A 17875-nucleotide genomic window follows, 5' to 3' on the forward strand; every position below is an offset into this window, starting at 1 on the left:
CTCTTTAAAAGGCTTAAGTAATTATAGAAGAGAAATTCAATGATTCAAGACACTCTTACTAAATGTCTCCAGGCTACTTTTTTAGAGCTTAAAATTCTTAAAACTTTCCTTTATGTTCATGTATTGAATGATTTTAATATTCTAAGAATTTGGTCATGGCTTAAAACCTCATCTACTTGGTATGTATGTATGTATTTCCTGTAGGATATTATCAATGAAACAAAGGAAAATGGACATCATGAAGTATCCTTTCCAGCTCAAATAAAAATTAAACTGTGAATATAGAGAAAAAACACAATTTGAGATTAGAGCTTTAAGTGGAAAATTGATTCTGTTGAACAGGTATTTACCAACTGCCAACTCGGCGTGCACAGTCTGGTGGAGTGTGAAGGGCTACGGTGGGGCCATACTTAACATGAAGTAATTAAATCAAATGTCTTTTATCCCACCAACTGAGAAGTATAAAATCACTAACTGAATTTAGTTGTGACCCAGGAAAAAATTCACAAAAGTCTGCAGATAGATTTTTGTTGGATGGCGGAGACTAAAATGCAGCTTTTCAACTTTGCTTTATTCCAAAGGTGTTACAGATGCATGACTTCTGGTTCAAAAGCACCAGATACATAAGGCTAATGGAAAAACACTGTATTGCAGAGTTCTCTCCTCCAAACACGGAAACTGAAGATACTACATACTCTCTATCCTCTGTGCATATGAAGGGAACATCGTCTGTAATCTTATTTTCTTCTTGAGAAAAACATTTCCTAAGGATATCAGTAAATAATTAAAAGCCAGGGTTATGACTTAGCCTCCTAACATGAACAGAAAGGTATGGTATTTTTCAAGTCTTGTATTCTGAATTTTTTTTTTAATTAGGATTTAATTGATTTTTTTTTTTAAATAGTAGCTTTTAAATCTTTTCTACTAGGAACTGTTTCCACCTACCTGCTTATAAATTTAGATCTGAATATTAACAAACATTCTCTATTTCTCTAGAACACTTAATGAAAAACGAAAATGATCTTAAATGACGATTGTTAGGTTAAGGCTTCACTTTGAAGGATTCTGACAAATATCGATCAGAGATGAGCTACCCAAACATCCATAAGGTACAGGTGAAAGCATTTATTTTCTGTTATCTCTGAGGCTTTGAAGAATGTTCCCGAGAGCTGTACGCTTATAAATATGTAGACATGGGTTTGGATGTGAATGTAAGGAAGGGCCTCCTACAAACATTCACACACATACACGGAAGCAGGAGGCTGCAGCAGGTCTTTTGAAAATCTTCCAGAATCAAGAGTGCTAGTTTGGTCAAATGCAGCTGGTTATACTAAATTTGTTCCTTTGGATGATAAAGAGCAGAGATGGCCACTTCTCAACATGAAAAAGCACTGGTTAGCATTTACGGGTTCGGGAGGGACTGCTGGGTCACTGGAGCATCGGTACCAGGCAACGTACAGACCCCATGAGCCCAAGAGCCGGAAGTCCCATGCACGGGGAGGGGTGTGCCTAGCGTGGCACCCCACAGGGAGGCCCTGCACATGCCACCCTGAGAGCTCTGTTTAGTGATTCTCAACCAAATGTCTTAACCTCTCGGACAGCAGGCTATCCGATGGGAAAAATTTAACAGGATATGAAAATAAGACTGTATTTTAAAATTCAAAACAGAAAAGACCAAATGTTAAAATGTCTATTTCCCAAACAAAACTGCTTTTATTTTTTTAAAGTATGCAGAGGTAAGCTGTGAATATTTGAAGATCATGCAGCTCAGAGTAAAATGGGTCACGATTTCCCACACATTCCAAAGATCAATTCAGTATTGTCCGATGGAAAAAGGCTGAGAACCACTTTGTAGCTCTAACAGTGTCTCTCCTGGCCAAAGTACTCCCACGCTTGCATAAATGTATACAGAATATCATGCAAATCAGACTCAAATATTTCTCACAACTGAAGCACATGAACCTTTGAGAACTTTTGAACACAATGGGTTGACTAGCCCATGGACATGGGGAAGTACGAGATGCGGAAGACTAACACTGATATATACGTGTGTGTGTGTATATATATATATCAATTTACCCTTTTCCTTCTTCCTGTAAAAGCAAGTTAACACAGACACCTGGGATGAAAGCCAAAACTCACACGGGACAGATTTTAACTGCAGACTTTAAAAACCAGGTATGTTTCTCATTTTAGGACAATGCACATCAACTGGTCACAAGGCACAGTGAATGAGGTATCAGAGACAAGCTCTCAGGAGTCGTGAGACAGCACAGAGTGTCTGCATTGCCAGCACACAGTACCTGCAGCTACTGACAACACTTTGCAACACATTACACAGTGCAAGTTCAGGAAAGAAAATAACCATTTGTAACCTTACATTATGAACCTGATGGATGGCTGAGAAAGGAAATCCAGCGTTCTGATTCGTCCATATCTCACAGACAGACGACTGCTGATATAAACAGAAAACTATCTCATCTTGTCAATATTTAGAACATGGCAGCTACCAAGGTAGCATCAAGGAAGGGAAGGAGGAAAATAATAAAAAGCAAAGAATCACATTTCTTAAACACACACACACACACTCAAAAAATGTTTTAGGTTGCCCAGGTTTAATAATTGGCTTCCAACATATTCTTTTGCTTAAAAGCATTTTGGGTTGGCTGGGAAAGAAAAAAGACCATTTAGGCATTAGTTTTATATCAAGGGAGATTACCAGTAAGCTCACATCTTGGAAAAAGCAAATTGTGTTTTACATTTGCCAAAGACAACGGAAATACCTTCCCTTTTCACATAATTCATTTCAGAGGATAAATATTTTCACGGAGTTCAAGAAAGATGGGAAAAAGCCTTTAGAGCAGAATAAATATTTTTGTTTTCTTATCTTCAATGACCAAAAGCAAACAATGCAGTAAAATGACTTTCCTGACTCAGTCATTGCTCCATTTAATAAACCTAGAAGATCCTTCTCCCTCCAGAGTTCTCAAGGGCGGTTGACAAGGGAGAGGGGGAAGCACCAGCTGGCCACTCAGCAGTGGAGGGGCGTGGTGGGGGAGCAGGATACTAGGAGGAAAGATACTAGGCAGGGAGGGGTTGGGGTCAGGAAGCCACGGTCTGTTACTGAAGCAGACACTTTGGGGAACAGCACTAGGGAGCCTACAATGAGTCAGCTCCATCATCCCGACTCTCCACCACACCATTAACAAGCTAAGAATTAACAATTATTAAAAGGCAATCATGTTTTCTTGTTTAGAACCAAATGCCAAGCTAGGCCCTCCTCCCGGGAGTTACAGCAGAAACCACCAAATAAACCGAAGAGGCTCCTGGCTTGATCTTTACAGAGTTCTTTTCCTGAATCCATCATTCTAAAAGACACCATGAAATTGAATCACAGAAAATGGCAGCATGCCTAAACTTACTCAGTAAGCACTGTGAACATCCCCAGAATTCACAAGTAGGCCGTACAAAGATCATGCCGGAAGGAGATAAGAACATAACCACAATATGGTTTAGAAGCCCGGTAAAGAACAATCGCATCAGCAAATGAATTATGGAAAAGAAACTTATCCCTGGCTAAATGTTATCCCTACCTTCACCCTCCCAGAAATGCTCACCAGAAACTTAACATCCCTCTGTCCAGTGACAGTGGCATCCCCCCCAGCCCCCGCCCCAGACATCTTTGCTTTCCATCTCTTCTGTCATCTGGATGGCTTGCTGGGGACAGATTGTTAGGTAATTGGCATCCCGTTAAGGAAATAAGATCCCTGGGGTCTGACCGAGAAAAATGCAACCACCTCCCACTTAAACTGGCTCTGCTACTCAGCTCCTTCTCTAGACTTTCTGGTATTCTCTCCACAGGGAATCTTCCTCTTCCTACCTTTCAAAAATTCAGTCTCTAGCAGGTTAAGTCTTGTGCCCATTAAATCCCCAGCCACACCTACAATAGCTGGCATCTGATTTAAATATACGAACTCCATGCTTTGGTGGGATTACCATCTTAACTGGCACAAATGGGCATGCAGCAGGAGGATACCCCTCACCTTCTCAGTACTCTCATCCACATTTCTAAGCTCATTGTTTCACAACTTTCACAGACTTAAAAAAAAAAAAAAAGGTAGTTATTCACCTGAGAGGGAGAGAGACAAGAGAGGGGGGGAGGGGGGGGGTGGTGTTTGCAGCGGGAAAGGGAGAGAAAATCTCAAGCAGATTCCCCACTGAGTGCGGAGCCCAATGTGGGTCTCAATCTCACCAGCCTGAGATCATGACCTGAGCCAAAAAGCAAGAGTCGGCTGCTTAAGCGACTGAGATACCTAGGAACCCCAACTTCCACAGACTTTTAATGCTAGAAGTAACTAACCCAGGAACCACTTGTCATTTGACAGATGAAGACACTGACATTCAGAAGTGGCTTGCTCAGGTGACACAGGGGAGTGTCACAACATGTCAGTCTGGGATGGCTGGGAAGGAGTGCCAACCCAGTCTCCCCTCCCTGATGGGCACCAGGCCACTTGACAGTTGTGGCAGACCCCATAATTTTCTGGTCACTTTGAGTCACTAAGAATCCATTTTGTAAAAAACAAACAAACCCAATATCACCTGATTTAGACCTTGCTTTCCCTCACCACAGGTCAGGCTTGAGACTTAAAAAAACCCATGGAGGCTTGATTTGTACTTGGTCCTCTCCCTCCTTCTTCCACTAGGAGTAGGGAGGAGTGGGGTGGTATGGTCTATTGTGGATACCCCCGACCCCAAGCTCTACCTCCTTCATGCCCTTTGTTGGGGAGGGGAGTACTGGAGAAGGACAAGGGCCTCTTTTCTTATTCAGCTATGGCTGAATTCTCTGACGGCTTGTACTGCTTCTCAGAATAATGCTAATATGGCCTCTGATGTCCTCTTGTAGCAGGTGTAATCATCCCGTCCTACACAGGTTCTACTGTGTTTCTCTGTAAGATCTTTGGAGGCCTCTTCTGGGGAAGGAGATGGGGTCCCCACTGCACGATTCCTGATGTGAAAAATATGTCTCCAGCTTGAGTTCTTCCAAACTCTACTCAGCCCTCCTAGCGCCCATGCTCACCCACTGGATAGGACACAGGAGAGAGGGTATAACCCAGCCTCCTCCTGGCGCGCCCACCCGAATCACACATACATACAGCCTGGCCGTGTAGGGCAGGCTGCTCTGTGACCACTCCCCTCTCTGCCAGGACATGACCCTCTAGTTCTCTCTTCTTCAGCTCAGGTTGGTGCATCTGCCTATTAGAAGTCCGACTGTGGAATGAGATGCCAGTTTCCTCTTCTGGCAGTTTCCCCCACTCTGCATGGGCCTTCCTCTTAGAGATCTTCCCACCAGGCTCTGAGTGCATGGGGACACCTCTCTCCTCCTGTGCCCTCTCCTCAGTGGCTTAGGTCTCTGTCCTTCCCCAACACCAATCTTCTGCCAATTCACACAGGGAGCTGACGGTGACTGGGCTCACCACCTCCTGGTCAATCATGAAGAGGGTAACTGTCTCCATTATGGGCAACTTTCTCTTGAGAATGTTCAGTACTTAGTTCCTACAGGAAATTTCCCACTTAATGTCTTATTACATGAGTATTATCTTCCTACGGTCAGAGAAAGTTACCAGAGAGTTAAGAAGGGAAGAGAGGGTCTCATGCATCACTTAGTTTATTTTTTTAAATTCACATAAAATTTTTCTCAATGAAGAAAAAAACTCTACCTCTGGTCACATACACTGAACAGAGTTTGATGTGGCTTATATACATTTGAAAGATGTTACAATAATTATTTTCATTTATGAGCTACGTCTTAAACTTATAAAAAAGTAAAACTTCTATAAGTTCCAACAATTAACTGACTCAATACAAAGGGTAAAAAGTCAGATTTTTAAAAAAGAGTTGGAAAAAAAGGCAGTTAATTGTGTTTTAGTTGTGGAGGTCACTGAAGAAAATGCTGATACATTTCAGATATCACAGTAATTCTGTTGGCAATAAATAATTTATCAGGCTCAAAGAGCAGTTACTCTAGGTAGATTAGCTGTAACTGGCGTCTTCATAAGATAAAATGTCTCTTCTTCTAGACACATGGTTATTAGACTGAGTTTTGGAATGAGGCTTTTTTTTTTAATGCAAAAGAGTTTCCATCACAGATTTTCATTTTATTTATGAAGATAATATTTCACAGTACAACTTGTGTTGAAGTGCTGAGTTCTGAATGGTTCTGGAAAGAAAAAAATGGTGATTTCACTGGGAACCCATATTCCTAGAACAGCAGTGATTTAAATCTAAGTTTTAATTGAGCTTTAGAGTGTCTTCATCTGTAAATAATAATAATAGTACTTGACCTATTTATTTTGCCAGGTTGTTCTGCAGCTCATGGTAAGCTGCATGAGAGAGGGAATTTTTTTAAAGCTAAATTTCTAGCGCCTAGAACACAGAAGGCCGTCAAGTGTGTTTACTGAATCACTGGAACTGTAGAATGTGTTCAGAGTTTCTTGACAAAGAGTAAAGCAGGACTGGAACATTAATTACTACTATTCATTATCATTTGTAGTTGGTTCGTGCTTCTCGCCAATTGGGCTTTTTTAGTCAATGACATCACTGTTGACACATTTCTGGTGAATGCACCAGAAATGAACCTTGAAGAGTTCTTGTTAGAATGGTTCTCATTTTTCCTGATACAGGCTGACACAGGGTTTCTCACTTTGTTGAAGGGAGAAGGAATATTTGTAATTAGTATACCCATGCGTTAAAGGCCTGCTTGTACTGAGCTTGGAAACAATTCTATAAAAGGATGTTAAACATCCCTCTACAAGTTTCATTTGCTTATTTCTCAGGCCAACTAAGTTTATCTCAACCTGAATTACCATGAAATCCAAATAAATTGGGATTAAGGAAAGATACAGTAGTCTTATAACTGAGATATAGTCAATAATTGAATGTGGATTTCTTTGATGAAGCAAAGGCATATTATGTTATGTTTCTCCTGGCTCTGGAAATGTTTTCTTAAAATACAACACATGTCTCATTCTTGTCACCATCCTGTACCTCAGGTTACCAGGAATTTAGTTCAGAAAATACAACACATCTGCATTCCAATCTAATGACAAAATGTAAAGCATAGTACTTATCTTCAAGGTTTTCTTCCTGAAGGAAGGCTTTTTGTCTACTCAACTGGTAGCAGTCCAGTAGTTTATGACATATTCTCTCTTCTTACTCATCCATTTCCCCCTCTTTGCTGGAGCATTCTCAAACAGTGCTGTAACATCTTCTAATAAAAGCAAACAGACTCCTTCCCTTGACCCAATATCCTTCTTGAGCTCCTATTCAATTTCTGTTCTTCTTTAAGAAGTAAAATGCCCCAAGAGGTGCCTGTGTTTTCTCCATGTTCCCTTTTCCTGTCCTCACTTGAGCCCATTCTACAGAAACCGTTTTTCTCTATACCCTCCACTCTGCCAAATCTGACACTTCATTTTCCTTGACATCTGACACTTGACCACTCCTTCCATTTCTTGGCCTCCTTTGCTGGTTTCTGTAAGTGGTCATCTTCCCATCCCTGGAGCATCAGTTCTTGATCCTTTGCCTTCTCTGGCTACACTAGGTGGTGTTATCCAGTCCTGACTCTCACATTCGCATCTCCAGTCTAGACCTCTCCGCTGAGCTCCACACTCGGATACCCAGCTGTCCTCCTGATGCTGCTCCACTTTGATGATTAACAGGCATCTTAACCGTAAAGTAAATGCCCAAACCAAGCTCCTGTTTACCTCACCTTCTCCATAATCCTTGTCTCAGCAAACAGCAACCCCCTTCTTCCAGTTGGAGCCATATCCTTTTGCTCACATTTCTCATCCAGTCTAGCACCAAATCCTGTGGAATCTACTTCTAAAGTCTTCTCACCCTCCTATCACTGCCTGGTCCAAGCCACTACCTTTTCTCACTTGGATTATTCCATTAGCTTGCAAACTGGTCTTGTTGCTCTCATCCTCATCCCCTTAGTGCTTTTTCTCAATACAACAGCCAACATGATCTGTTTGAAATGAAAGCTGTATCATGGCACTCTGCTCCACTGAACTCACAGGAAGATCCACAGTCCTAATGAGGATGGCCTTTGAGCATCTCCATCAGCCAGCACCCAGCCCTCGCCTCATCTCTCTGTCCACCTCTCCTACTCTTCTTCTTGTTTACTTGGTTCTGGACAGCAGTGCACATTCCTGCTTCAAGCCTCTGCATTTGTCTCCCCTTCTGCCTGAAATGCTCTTCCTCCAGCTACTGCGGGACTAGCTCCCCCATTTCTTGCAGGATCTACTCCAATGTCACCTTCTCAGAGAAGCCTTCCCTGAGCATCCAGCATATTATGTCCAAATTCAGTCTATATTTTCCACATTGTAAAAGGATTATTCTTTCAAGCAGAAATTGAACATTCAAAAAAAGTTTAGAGTATAGGAATCTGTCTACTTGGCACCATGACATGATTCCAAGATAGTTACTGCAACTTTTGAGCAAGGTGTGGGTCACAAAGTGACTGTCTATGGAATGCACATTGTTATGGACACAATCCCTTTCCCACCATCAGGACCAGCAGTAAACTGGGATTCAGAGGCTGATGAGGCTCATGGTGGGTCTTGGAAGGGAGCAAGCTGACAAGAGCTCCATTGACTCACCAACGCCAGTTAGGTTCTGAAAACCTTCCAGGAGTCTGCCAACACTGTGTAGGCTAGTTTAATAAAGAAATGTGTATGAATAGAGCCCTCCGGTCAGATTCTACCAGAGATGAAATTTTCTGCCTTGTTCTAGCCCTGGAAAAAATTGTCTTTTTCTCTGTTTCTCCCTTATATTTGTCATAATTCTTTCATACTTCGGGGTGTTTGAAAATTGACCAGAAAGAATCCGACAAGAAATAGGAAAGGTTCAGGGTGAGAGCTACAGGTATAATGAAGTCCATGCCTTCTCCTGGATGACAGTGCTTCTAAAATAAAACAAAAACAAACTTGAAGAGTGAACAAAACAGCTTCAAAGGCAAAAGAAGAAAGGGCACCCTAACAAAAGAAGGCTCGGTCAGCAGCCAGTGGACTCAGCAGCTCCTTGAGCAGAGACTAAAATGAGATCTGTCAAAAAGATGGAGCCAAAGAGACTTGGGCAAGGATTAATGCACCCCACACCTCTGGATCTTTTCTTCCAGCAGCGACAGTCCCGTAGCCTATGGGACTTCCACGGGCACTAACAGAAACGCTGCCTGTAAATCAGAAAATCAAAACCCTTGGTTTCTCCTGAGTTGCCCAGGGGCAGTGGGCCAGCCTCAGATCACTTCCATCTCCCTGACATGGATTCAGTAATGACCCTCCACTCCCCTCCTGTGAGCTATGCGATTCGAACACAGCCCTCAAACGACTGTATAGGATTCTTCTTTTCAACTACACTCAAATGTCTCAAGTTCAGGGTTTTTAAAGTTTTGTTTAAATTTCTATGTATTTATATGTTTGCCACTGACCCTTTAAAAAAAAAATATTTCAGGCCCACTATTTCATTTGCAGGGAATGCTGGACTCAAGAAAATGCTGTTTCCCATCATTTCTCCACCTCCCTGAAGAGCAGTCCTATCAAACCTTCGTGATCGTGACCTTCCCCTGGAAGTGAAATGTCAGGCCATTCTCTCTGGGTTCTCTCTGAGTGACCCACTGTGGCTGGCATCAGCATTCATCAATCTGGCAAAAGTGGGAAGAACTAAATACCACTTCTGGTCCCATCCTAAGTCCATCGGCATGATACAGATTTGGATGATAAATTCCTGTTGCTTGCCCAAATTTACAGGTTTCTCTCTTTCCCTCCCTCCCTCCCTCCCTCCTTCCTCCTTACCGTTCTTGTTAACAGATTCTAGTGCTGACAGCACATAAAATAAGCCCTCAGCTACCAAAGTAGGAAACAACGTACAGGCGAGGTGATTTCTGTTATTCATTTGCAGAGATCATATATAGCCTGCATTCCCTAATATGACAGTTGTAGCCCTAAATGACAATACACAATTATTTATGAGATCTCTTCAGAAAAGCGAAAGCAGAGAGAAAAAAGAACACTGTGCAATCGAGATCGCAATGTACAGCTCCCCAGTTTCTCTGCATGTTGTAGGGAACTGTAGTCAATCGGGATCATGCTATTTATTGCAATATCGGCTGTTTTACTGGTTCTACCTCCAACTTTGGATGCCACCGTTACTGATGCATTTTTCAGAACTAAGAAGCAGAAATATTAATAACTCATTCAGAAAAGCAGTGATCAGCTTTTTTTTTTTTTTAATCACAACATGGATTGCTGCGAAGAAACCAGCTTTTGCAGAGTAATACTGTTCTTTGCCTGTAACATCTTTTTTATACATTATGTTCCTTTCTTGCAAACTGGGGCTGTCGTTTTCTTTATTTAAGCCCATTTTTTAGCTAGACATTCAACACTGTTTCCTGCCTCTGGTCAAAAGAGAGGTATTGGACAAGGCCATTCATTCACCGACATTGAGACCCCACAACTTCTCCATGTTACTCATGTGGAAAATATGGAAAAATGAGGTCTAGTTGAGTGATGATTGAGTGATGATCTTACATGATGCTGACCTAAGAGTTCTGGTAGAAGACTGCAGTTTTTTCCTTGGTTCTGTCTGTTCAACACTGAAATCACCGCATTGGGGAAATTACTTGAAAGGCATCCTTGTTTGAAGTAAGCGTTTTAAATTAGCACATGTCATATTTGGGGAGGATCACTGATACACTGAGTGTTGGCCAAGCTTTAACAAGACATTGATAGCCTAGGATTATTGGGCAAACAACTGGTTAAAACTTTAGTCTGGAAAGGAATAATGTGAATGTAAAATCCTGCATTAAGGTTAAACACACACACACACACACACACACACACACACACACACACCCCAAGGCTGAGGGCTGAGGTTGGAGGCATGGCTCATGGCCATTGGTAAAAGCTGGGACATTTTCATGAAGAAAAGCTCAGTAGGAGTTAAGAGATGTTACGGAGGTCAAGCATGAACATCAACAAAGCAGATGTGCCCAGAGCTGGGGATTCAGGATGCTGTGGGGTGTACATCCCACTTCTCAGAATGATATTGGCAAGGAGCCACATATGATGAACAGAGTAAGGGGAAGACATCAAATTCTCTTTAGTGTTAAAGAACTGTTCTCAGCAAAACAGAGCAGATTTATTCTTCAATTTTTCTAAGCTAAGTATGTAATAGATATAGGAAGGCTTATTTCAATTCAACGTAAGGCAAAAGTTCTACAAGAATTTTTCCAGAGCGATGGGACTGTTTCACAAAGTCAGGGTCACCTTCCCAGGGACGAGGGTAGGCAGAAACTTGTAGCTGTCCATTTGGGAGGTATTAGGAACAGTCCTGCATTATGTCATAGGACAAGATATATTTTCCAGCCCGTTCCCATCCTAAGATTCTCTGCTTTTCTTTAGCAGAAGCACAGAAGAATCTTCTGGTCATTAACACAAGTTACTGCAAATCTTTGTGATGCTGCATTCAAACCTCACTGGAAACCCCTACAGAAAAGGGGCTGCGCCATTTCATAATTGTTTACATGAAGCAATTGTTTGCTACTCCTGATTTGTAAAGAATAAGAAAACGGATATCAAGAGCGAAGGATTTTCTTGACAAAGTTTATCCATGCTACCTTGGAGGTTCAATTCTTTACTAATCTTGCATTTTCCTAAAATGTTAGACAGTATTAATAGAATCTGTCACAGGACTCAAAACATTGCACTAGAGACATTTGGGGTTCTAGAACTTACAGAATGTGTCATGTCTGCTGAGACCCAGTTTGGAGAGAGACAGTGCAGGTGTTTATCAACACAGTGGTCAAAGCTCAGGTGGGAAGCTTGACTGCCTGGGTCTAAATCCTGCTTCTAATTCTTACAATCGGTGTGGCCTTGGGTAAGCAACATAAACTCTCCATGCTTTGGGAGTTGTATTAATTATACATTATAAGTTGTATTTTAAGTTGTATGAATCATTACTGCCTCTGACAATAATGGCATTCAGTTAACTTACCACATCTACTAGGCAGGGGCTGTTCCAGATAGTTCTTCTAAAAGATTTGAGACCATCCCAATTTGTGTCTAATCTGGGGATCCTAGAAAACTGTGGCTTTGTGGTGCCTATAACCTTGTGTAAAGTAATCTGGTCAACAAGTATTTACAGAGTGCTCAGTGTAAGAAATTTTAAAATGATGAAGGAAGAGTCAGGCCTTGCTACTACATAGCCAACATACCCTTCACTGTAGGAGAAAAAAAAGTTTAAATATAAAAGATAATGATAGAATTCGATATATGCTAACTCATCAAGTATTTGAAAGTATTTGAATAAGGGTATCATCCATAAATCCTTTCCAAAGAGCTCCAATGTTAACTGGGTTATGACACAGATAGAAACTTCTTGGAGTATTCGAACTCCTAAGAACTATTGTTTCTATACCAGTGGAGAGATATCAGTTTGGGCTTAGGAGCTGGAAAATAGAAGTAGTTTTGTAAAACACAGTTAGGTATTATGAGCTTTACTCCACAGTACACTTATTACCAGTTGTTAGTTGAAAAAGCATACTGTAAAAGTTTTCTCAAAATAATGATACTTTCTGATAAAACAACCCAAACATATAGCTTTAGAATTTGTAAAATAACTTTGACAACTACTCCTTTACTTGTGCCTCACAAAAAATAATGTGAGGTGGGCATTCATTTCATTTTAGGAAGAGAAAACTAAGATTCTGAATGGCTAAAAAGGCTTGCTCAAGTTTATAGAGGTAAGAGATACCAGAGATGGGATTCTTAACCCTGATCTCATGGCTTCAGGTCCGGTATTTTTAAAAAAAGCTCGTCAAATTATAAATATGAACCACTGAAATCAGTACTCCTGTGATATGACAATTTTCTATCAGACATTCTCAGAATGTTAGAGCGGATTCGTTCAGGGGCCCGCTTTTGCTATTTCTGCTGCATTCCCATCCCTGGTCATGGCACTCTGACGGTCCCTGGGAGGGGCTCCCTTCCCACCCTTCAATCTGTGTGGTGCACCAGGAGGGAGCTAAAACCCCGTTCAGACACATGACCTGTGCCTGGCTAATCATATCGCACGTGCGCGTGCATGTGAGCGCGCACCCCCCCCCACACACACACACTACATAGTACGCACACAACCTCCTTTGTAATTCGCTCTGGACAGGTAAGATCCAAAACAGACTGATCTGAACAAATGGGACTCAATCCTGGACTTTAAGGGGAGCGGTTGGAAAAATAAAGCCTCTTTCTTATAGTTTCAAGTTAAGTAGAAACTGGATTTGAAACTGCCTCCTAATAGAGAAAGCCTGTTTGGGAGAAGAGCCAACCCAGAGGGGAGCAGAGCTGAGACATGAAGAGCCAAAGAGCAAGACATCACAGGAGCACCGGGACCCAGGTCCACCTGAACTTTGCAGTGAAATGACTCGAACACATGCCCTTTTTAACTTAAGACACCCTGAGGCGGATTTTTGTTACTTGCCTGTATCTAGAAGAGTCCCTATTGGTATACGACTTCAGTCATCTACAAATGGGATTAACTGAGAGAGGACTGCTTAATCAGCCCTATTTCCTCTAGACATGAGCCCCCTCCCTTTTTTTTAACATTTGAAAAAGAAAAGGAAGAGGGAGAAGGGGAATAAGAGAATTCTCCTACCCTTGAAAATTTCTCAAGGTCAGATTACAACAACCAAAACTCTGACCTGCGGACCCAAGAACTGGACTGGATATAATGAGAAACATTCCAAAGATTTAACAAGTGGAAAAATAGCCTAGTGGGCCTCTTTGTGAATAAGCTACTCACTGTCAGGAAGCCTAAGGCACCACTAAATATCACAAGGTTAATTCCACCGAAATAGGGTTTTTATGTAGTGTCAGATTTCTTATTTATTCAGTTGAAAATAGGATGTTTTATACTGATTTTTTTTTTTTTTTAAAATCCATGGTCTGTTTTTAATGGGGAACATTCACTCTGGTTAAGTTCCAGGACACTGAGAGAAGCTGGAGACATCAAAGCGTCTCCAGCAAAAATCAATGGAGGTGTTTAGGTCTGACTGGCATGTGTCAGAACAAACTCCTGGTCGTCTAATTTGCCTCACTGATGGACGTGACAGAGAATGAAAGAATCCAGACTTGTAAGATGAGCATCAAAACCTAAAAAGGAATCCCTCTGAGTGATTCTCCTACTTCTTCCCATGATTTTTTTTTTTTTTTTAAACCTGATGCACAGGATAGATAGTGACACTTCAAAGTTTCCCAAAAGACACTTAATCACACTGGAATTTCCCTCTGCAAAGTTGTCACAGGGAAAGAGCAGTGTATATTTTGAGAAGAGGCAATTAACCGTCCACATTAATAAACGAAGTGTACACACATCAGGTTTAAATTCCAACTATGAAAGCAACGTTTCCCACTTCTGACTGGTGCAGTGCCTTTGGGAATCGATGGCTGGTGGTCCAGAGCTCTTGGCTTGAATCGGGGCACAGTTCTCATCAACATCCCAAGTTATCTCCGAAACTGGTGCATCAGCTTGTCAGCCCGACAGGCTGTCAGATCAGAAGCTCCTGACGGAAGAGCTTACTGAGTTTATTCTAAACCTTCTTTTTTGGTTTTATATTATCTGTCTGCGCTTGAGTATTAGGGGTCGCTCTTGAAACCTTCATGGAAGAAACTTTTGAAGTCATGGGCAGGCTGAGTCTTTCTGAGTAGTGGTTAGGCAATAACGGTCTAAACTAAAAACTAGCCATTAACTTACGAGCATTTTTAAAAAATCCGATGTTAGGGGCACCTGGGTGGCTCAGTGGGTTAAGCCTCTGCCTTCGGCGCTAGGTCATGATCTCAGGGTTCTGGGATCGAGCCCCGCATCGGGCTCTCTGCTTGGCAGAGCGCCTGCTTCCTCCTCTCTCTCTCTCTGCCTGCCTCTCTGCCTACTGTGATCTCTATCTGTCAAATAAATAAATAAAGTCTTAAAAAAAAAATCTGATGTTAACACGGTGACAAGAAACCTAGTAAGCTGGGGGCGAAAAATCGCTTCTGTAAAATGCCGTTCCTTGAGCACAGTTGTGCTATTTTCTGGAGGCTGATTCTGTAAACTCCCATAATGCCAGAGCAGTGGGTAAAATTTCTACAAACAAGGCTTTCTCTCCCAGGGGAAATATGAAAAAGAACAAATTACCATCTTCCTTCTTGCTCAAAGACGGCTAAGCATTTGCCTCACGGCTTGGGATAGCCATGCCTCTCTAGCCAATTTTGTGGGCTGTATAACTCAAGCAAGTTTAAATTTCACTTAAGGAAAAAGTAGTCCCTCTTTCTCACTTAATGTTTTACGAGACCATGTTAAAATAGTAATAACACGCCATTACTCTAAATTTGCTACATACTTTTTTAATAAGTTTTTATTTAAATTCCACTAGTTAACATATTAGTTTCAGGTGTGCAATGTAGCAATTGGACGTGTCTATCCATCTCCTGATGCTCCTCGCAAGGGGTGGGGTGTGAGGGGATGCGTTAAACAGGTGATGGGGACTAAGGAGTTCTACATACTTTTGTAGCCTGAATTGGTAGAGACTTATTCCACCTATCTTCTGCCTCTCCTGGCTTTGTGATCACTGCACAGACTCCCTTCTCCATCATGAGAGAGGCTTCTTGGCAGCCTTTAAATTTATGCACCTAAAATAATAAGGAGCAAAATTCCAATTCCATCATCCATATGTATTCGAAGCACGGTGAACACTGGAACAAAAAGACGGTCTATACAGAATGCTACAACCATCTGAGTGAGCACTTACTTTTCTAGTATCTTTGGCATTCATCGGCCCCGTGATGAACCCCATGATTGAATTAGGGACTGACAGGTGATATATACCTTAAGTGAGAGTCATATCATCTACGTACTAACACAGTGACTTACAGGTTAGAATATGCTTTCACATGAATCATCTTATCTGATACACACAAATCCCAGAGGCAGGCTGTGTCCACATTTTAAACAAAGCTGAAGTTCAGAGAAACCACATGACTTGGTACAGGTCGCACAGCCAGAAAGAAACCAAATCAGAACTCCAACGGAAGAAAATGCTAAGGAAACAGCTTCCCATGGTTGCAGAAAACAAAGGACTTCTCTGGATGCACCGTAAGCTCCATACCTCTGGGCGAAGCTTTCGCAAACATGGGGGAAGGGCAGAGTTTTACCAAGATGTGCAGAGGGGTCTGCACTAAAAGGCTCAACAAATAATCATTATAGTTGTGCATTAAAGGGTTTTATGATGATACATAAAAAAGCTGATTCAGTAAGTTTCCATTAAACTACTAGTGATTTTATCCTTGTTCTGTTTGCTGTGCCTACACAGGTGTAATCTATTTTAGCATAGGGGAAATCTGTATTTGTTGAACTGTTATTAAAATGTTTTATATCGGGGTGCATGGGTGGCTCAGTGGGTCAGGGCCTCTGCCTTCGGCTCGGGTCGCGATCCCAGGGTCCTGAGATCGAGCCCCACATGGGGCTCTCTGCTCTGCAGGGAGCCTGCTTCCACCTTTCTCTCTCTCTGCCTGCCTCTCTGCCTACTTGCGATCTCTGTCAAATAAATAAATAAATAAAATCTTAAAAAAATAAAATAAAATGTTTTATATCACGTAAAAATATTTATATCATTTAAGACACACCACAGGGTATCAGGAGCCATAGAGAAACCAGGCTATGGTCAGGTAGGTGGAGCATGAGTCCGGGCTCTGCCATACACTAGCCAGGAAGCAAACCCCTTACCGCCCTGGGCTTGCTTGAGTGCACGATGCTCCACGGTGAGGATTAGGTAAGATAGAGCACATGGACTTCCAGGGCAGGGCTTCTATCTGGCCCCGTTTCCATTTCTCCTCTTTTAACAGTATCAAAAGAACAGATCTTTGTAGAACTCATATAATATGTAAAATGCTTTCAAATAAAGAAGTAACGAATCACTTGTACTTATTAAGTAATACTGCTTGGATTAAGAAACAGTAGACTTCCGGCTGAATCAACTTTCCACTGACTGAGGAGCAATGCGCACAAAGCCTTCGCAGTGCCTTACATAATCCCCCAGGCAAGTTCTGATTTGATTTCTTTCTGCTTGTGTGACCCGGACCACGCAAGTCATGTGGTTTCCCAGCCTCCTTGTCTTCAAAATGCGGATAATATCTATTTCTCGGGTTTGCGTGCATCAGATCAGGTAACTGTCCCCCAATACTGATACTCTTTTTAGATTAGAGCCTTCCAAACACAAGGACTTCTACGCTGTGGATTTTCCTCATTAATATCAAGCTAAAATGTGTGCAAAGACTTGTATTTCTCTTATTACCTAGGAGAGCTTTTTATTTTGTGAAAACAGAAGCAGGTTTCATTTTTCCCTGAGTATTTTTTGTAAATGAAGGCCTTCTATAAATGGTGATAAGTTTCATATCTGGAAACTCTTTTTCCTTTCTCTGTAACTTTGGAGAATATGGTCCCTAAACTTTATTAGCTACGTTATTCTCCTTTATTATTCATTTTAAGGGTATTCTTTTTAAAAATATTTTATTTATTTATTTATGAGAAAAAAGAGAGAGAGAGCATGGCAGAGGCAGAGGGAGAAGCAGGTTCCCCGCTGAGCAAGAAGCCCAATGCAGGACTCGATCCCAGGATCCTGGGATCATAACCTCAGCCAAAGGCAGACACTTAACTGACTGAGCCACCTGGGGACCTAAGAGTATTCTGACTTCTAAATAACACTCAAGAAAATTTCCAAAGATTGTGAGTCGGCCCTAAATACTGGAAATAGTTGTCTCCCTTCTGATCTATTTTCCATATTTTCGCTTGC

General features: G+C 41.7%; 1 protein-coding gene across 19 annotated transcripts in view; it reads right to left on the reverse strand.

The window, feature by feature from the left end:
• The window catches only part of ANKS1B (ankyrin repeat and sterile alpha motif domain containing 1B), a 1097747-nt gene that overhangs the window by 58401 nt on the left and 1021471 nt on the right, over nucleotides 1-17875 (reverse strand). For 9 of the 19 annotated variants that reach the window (XM_032874311.1, XM_032874302.1, XM_032874300.1 and 6 more), the window contains one exon: nucleotides 2381-2455. The exons of 7 other annotated variants lie outside the window; for them this stretch is intronic. In XM_032874311.1, coding sequence (XP_032730202.1) covers nucleotides 2381-2455 — 75 coding nt within the window. The remainder of the gene's footprint in view (nucleotides 1-2380; nucleotides 2456-17875) is intronic. 3 more of the 19 variants (XM_032874312.1, XM_032874303.1, XM_032874301.1) reach the window with 1 other exon arrangement.

Source organism: Lontra canadensis, unplaced genomic scaffold, assembly GCF_010015895.1.
Source record: "Lontra canadensis isolate GAN:19392208 unplaced genomic scaffold, GSC_riverotter_1.0 scaffold52, whole genome shotgun sequence".
Classification (NCBI taxonomy): domain Eukaryota; kingdom Metazoa; phylum Chordata; class Mammalia; order Carnivora; family Mustelidae; genus Lontra; species Lontra canadensis.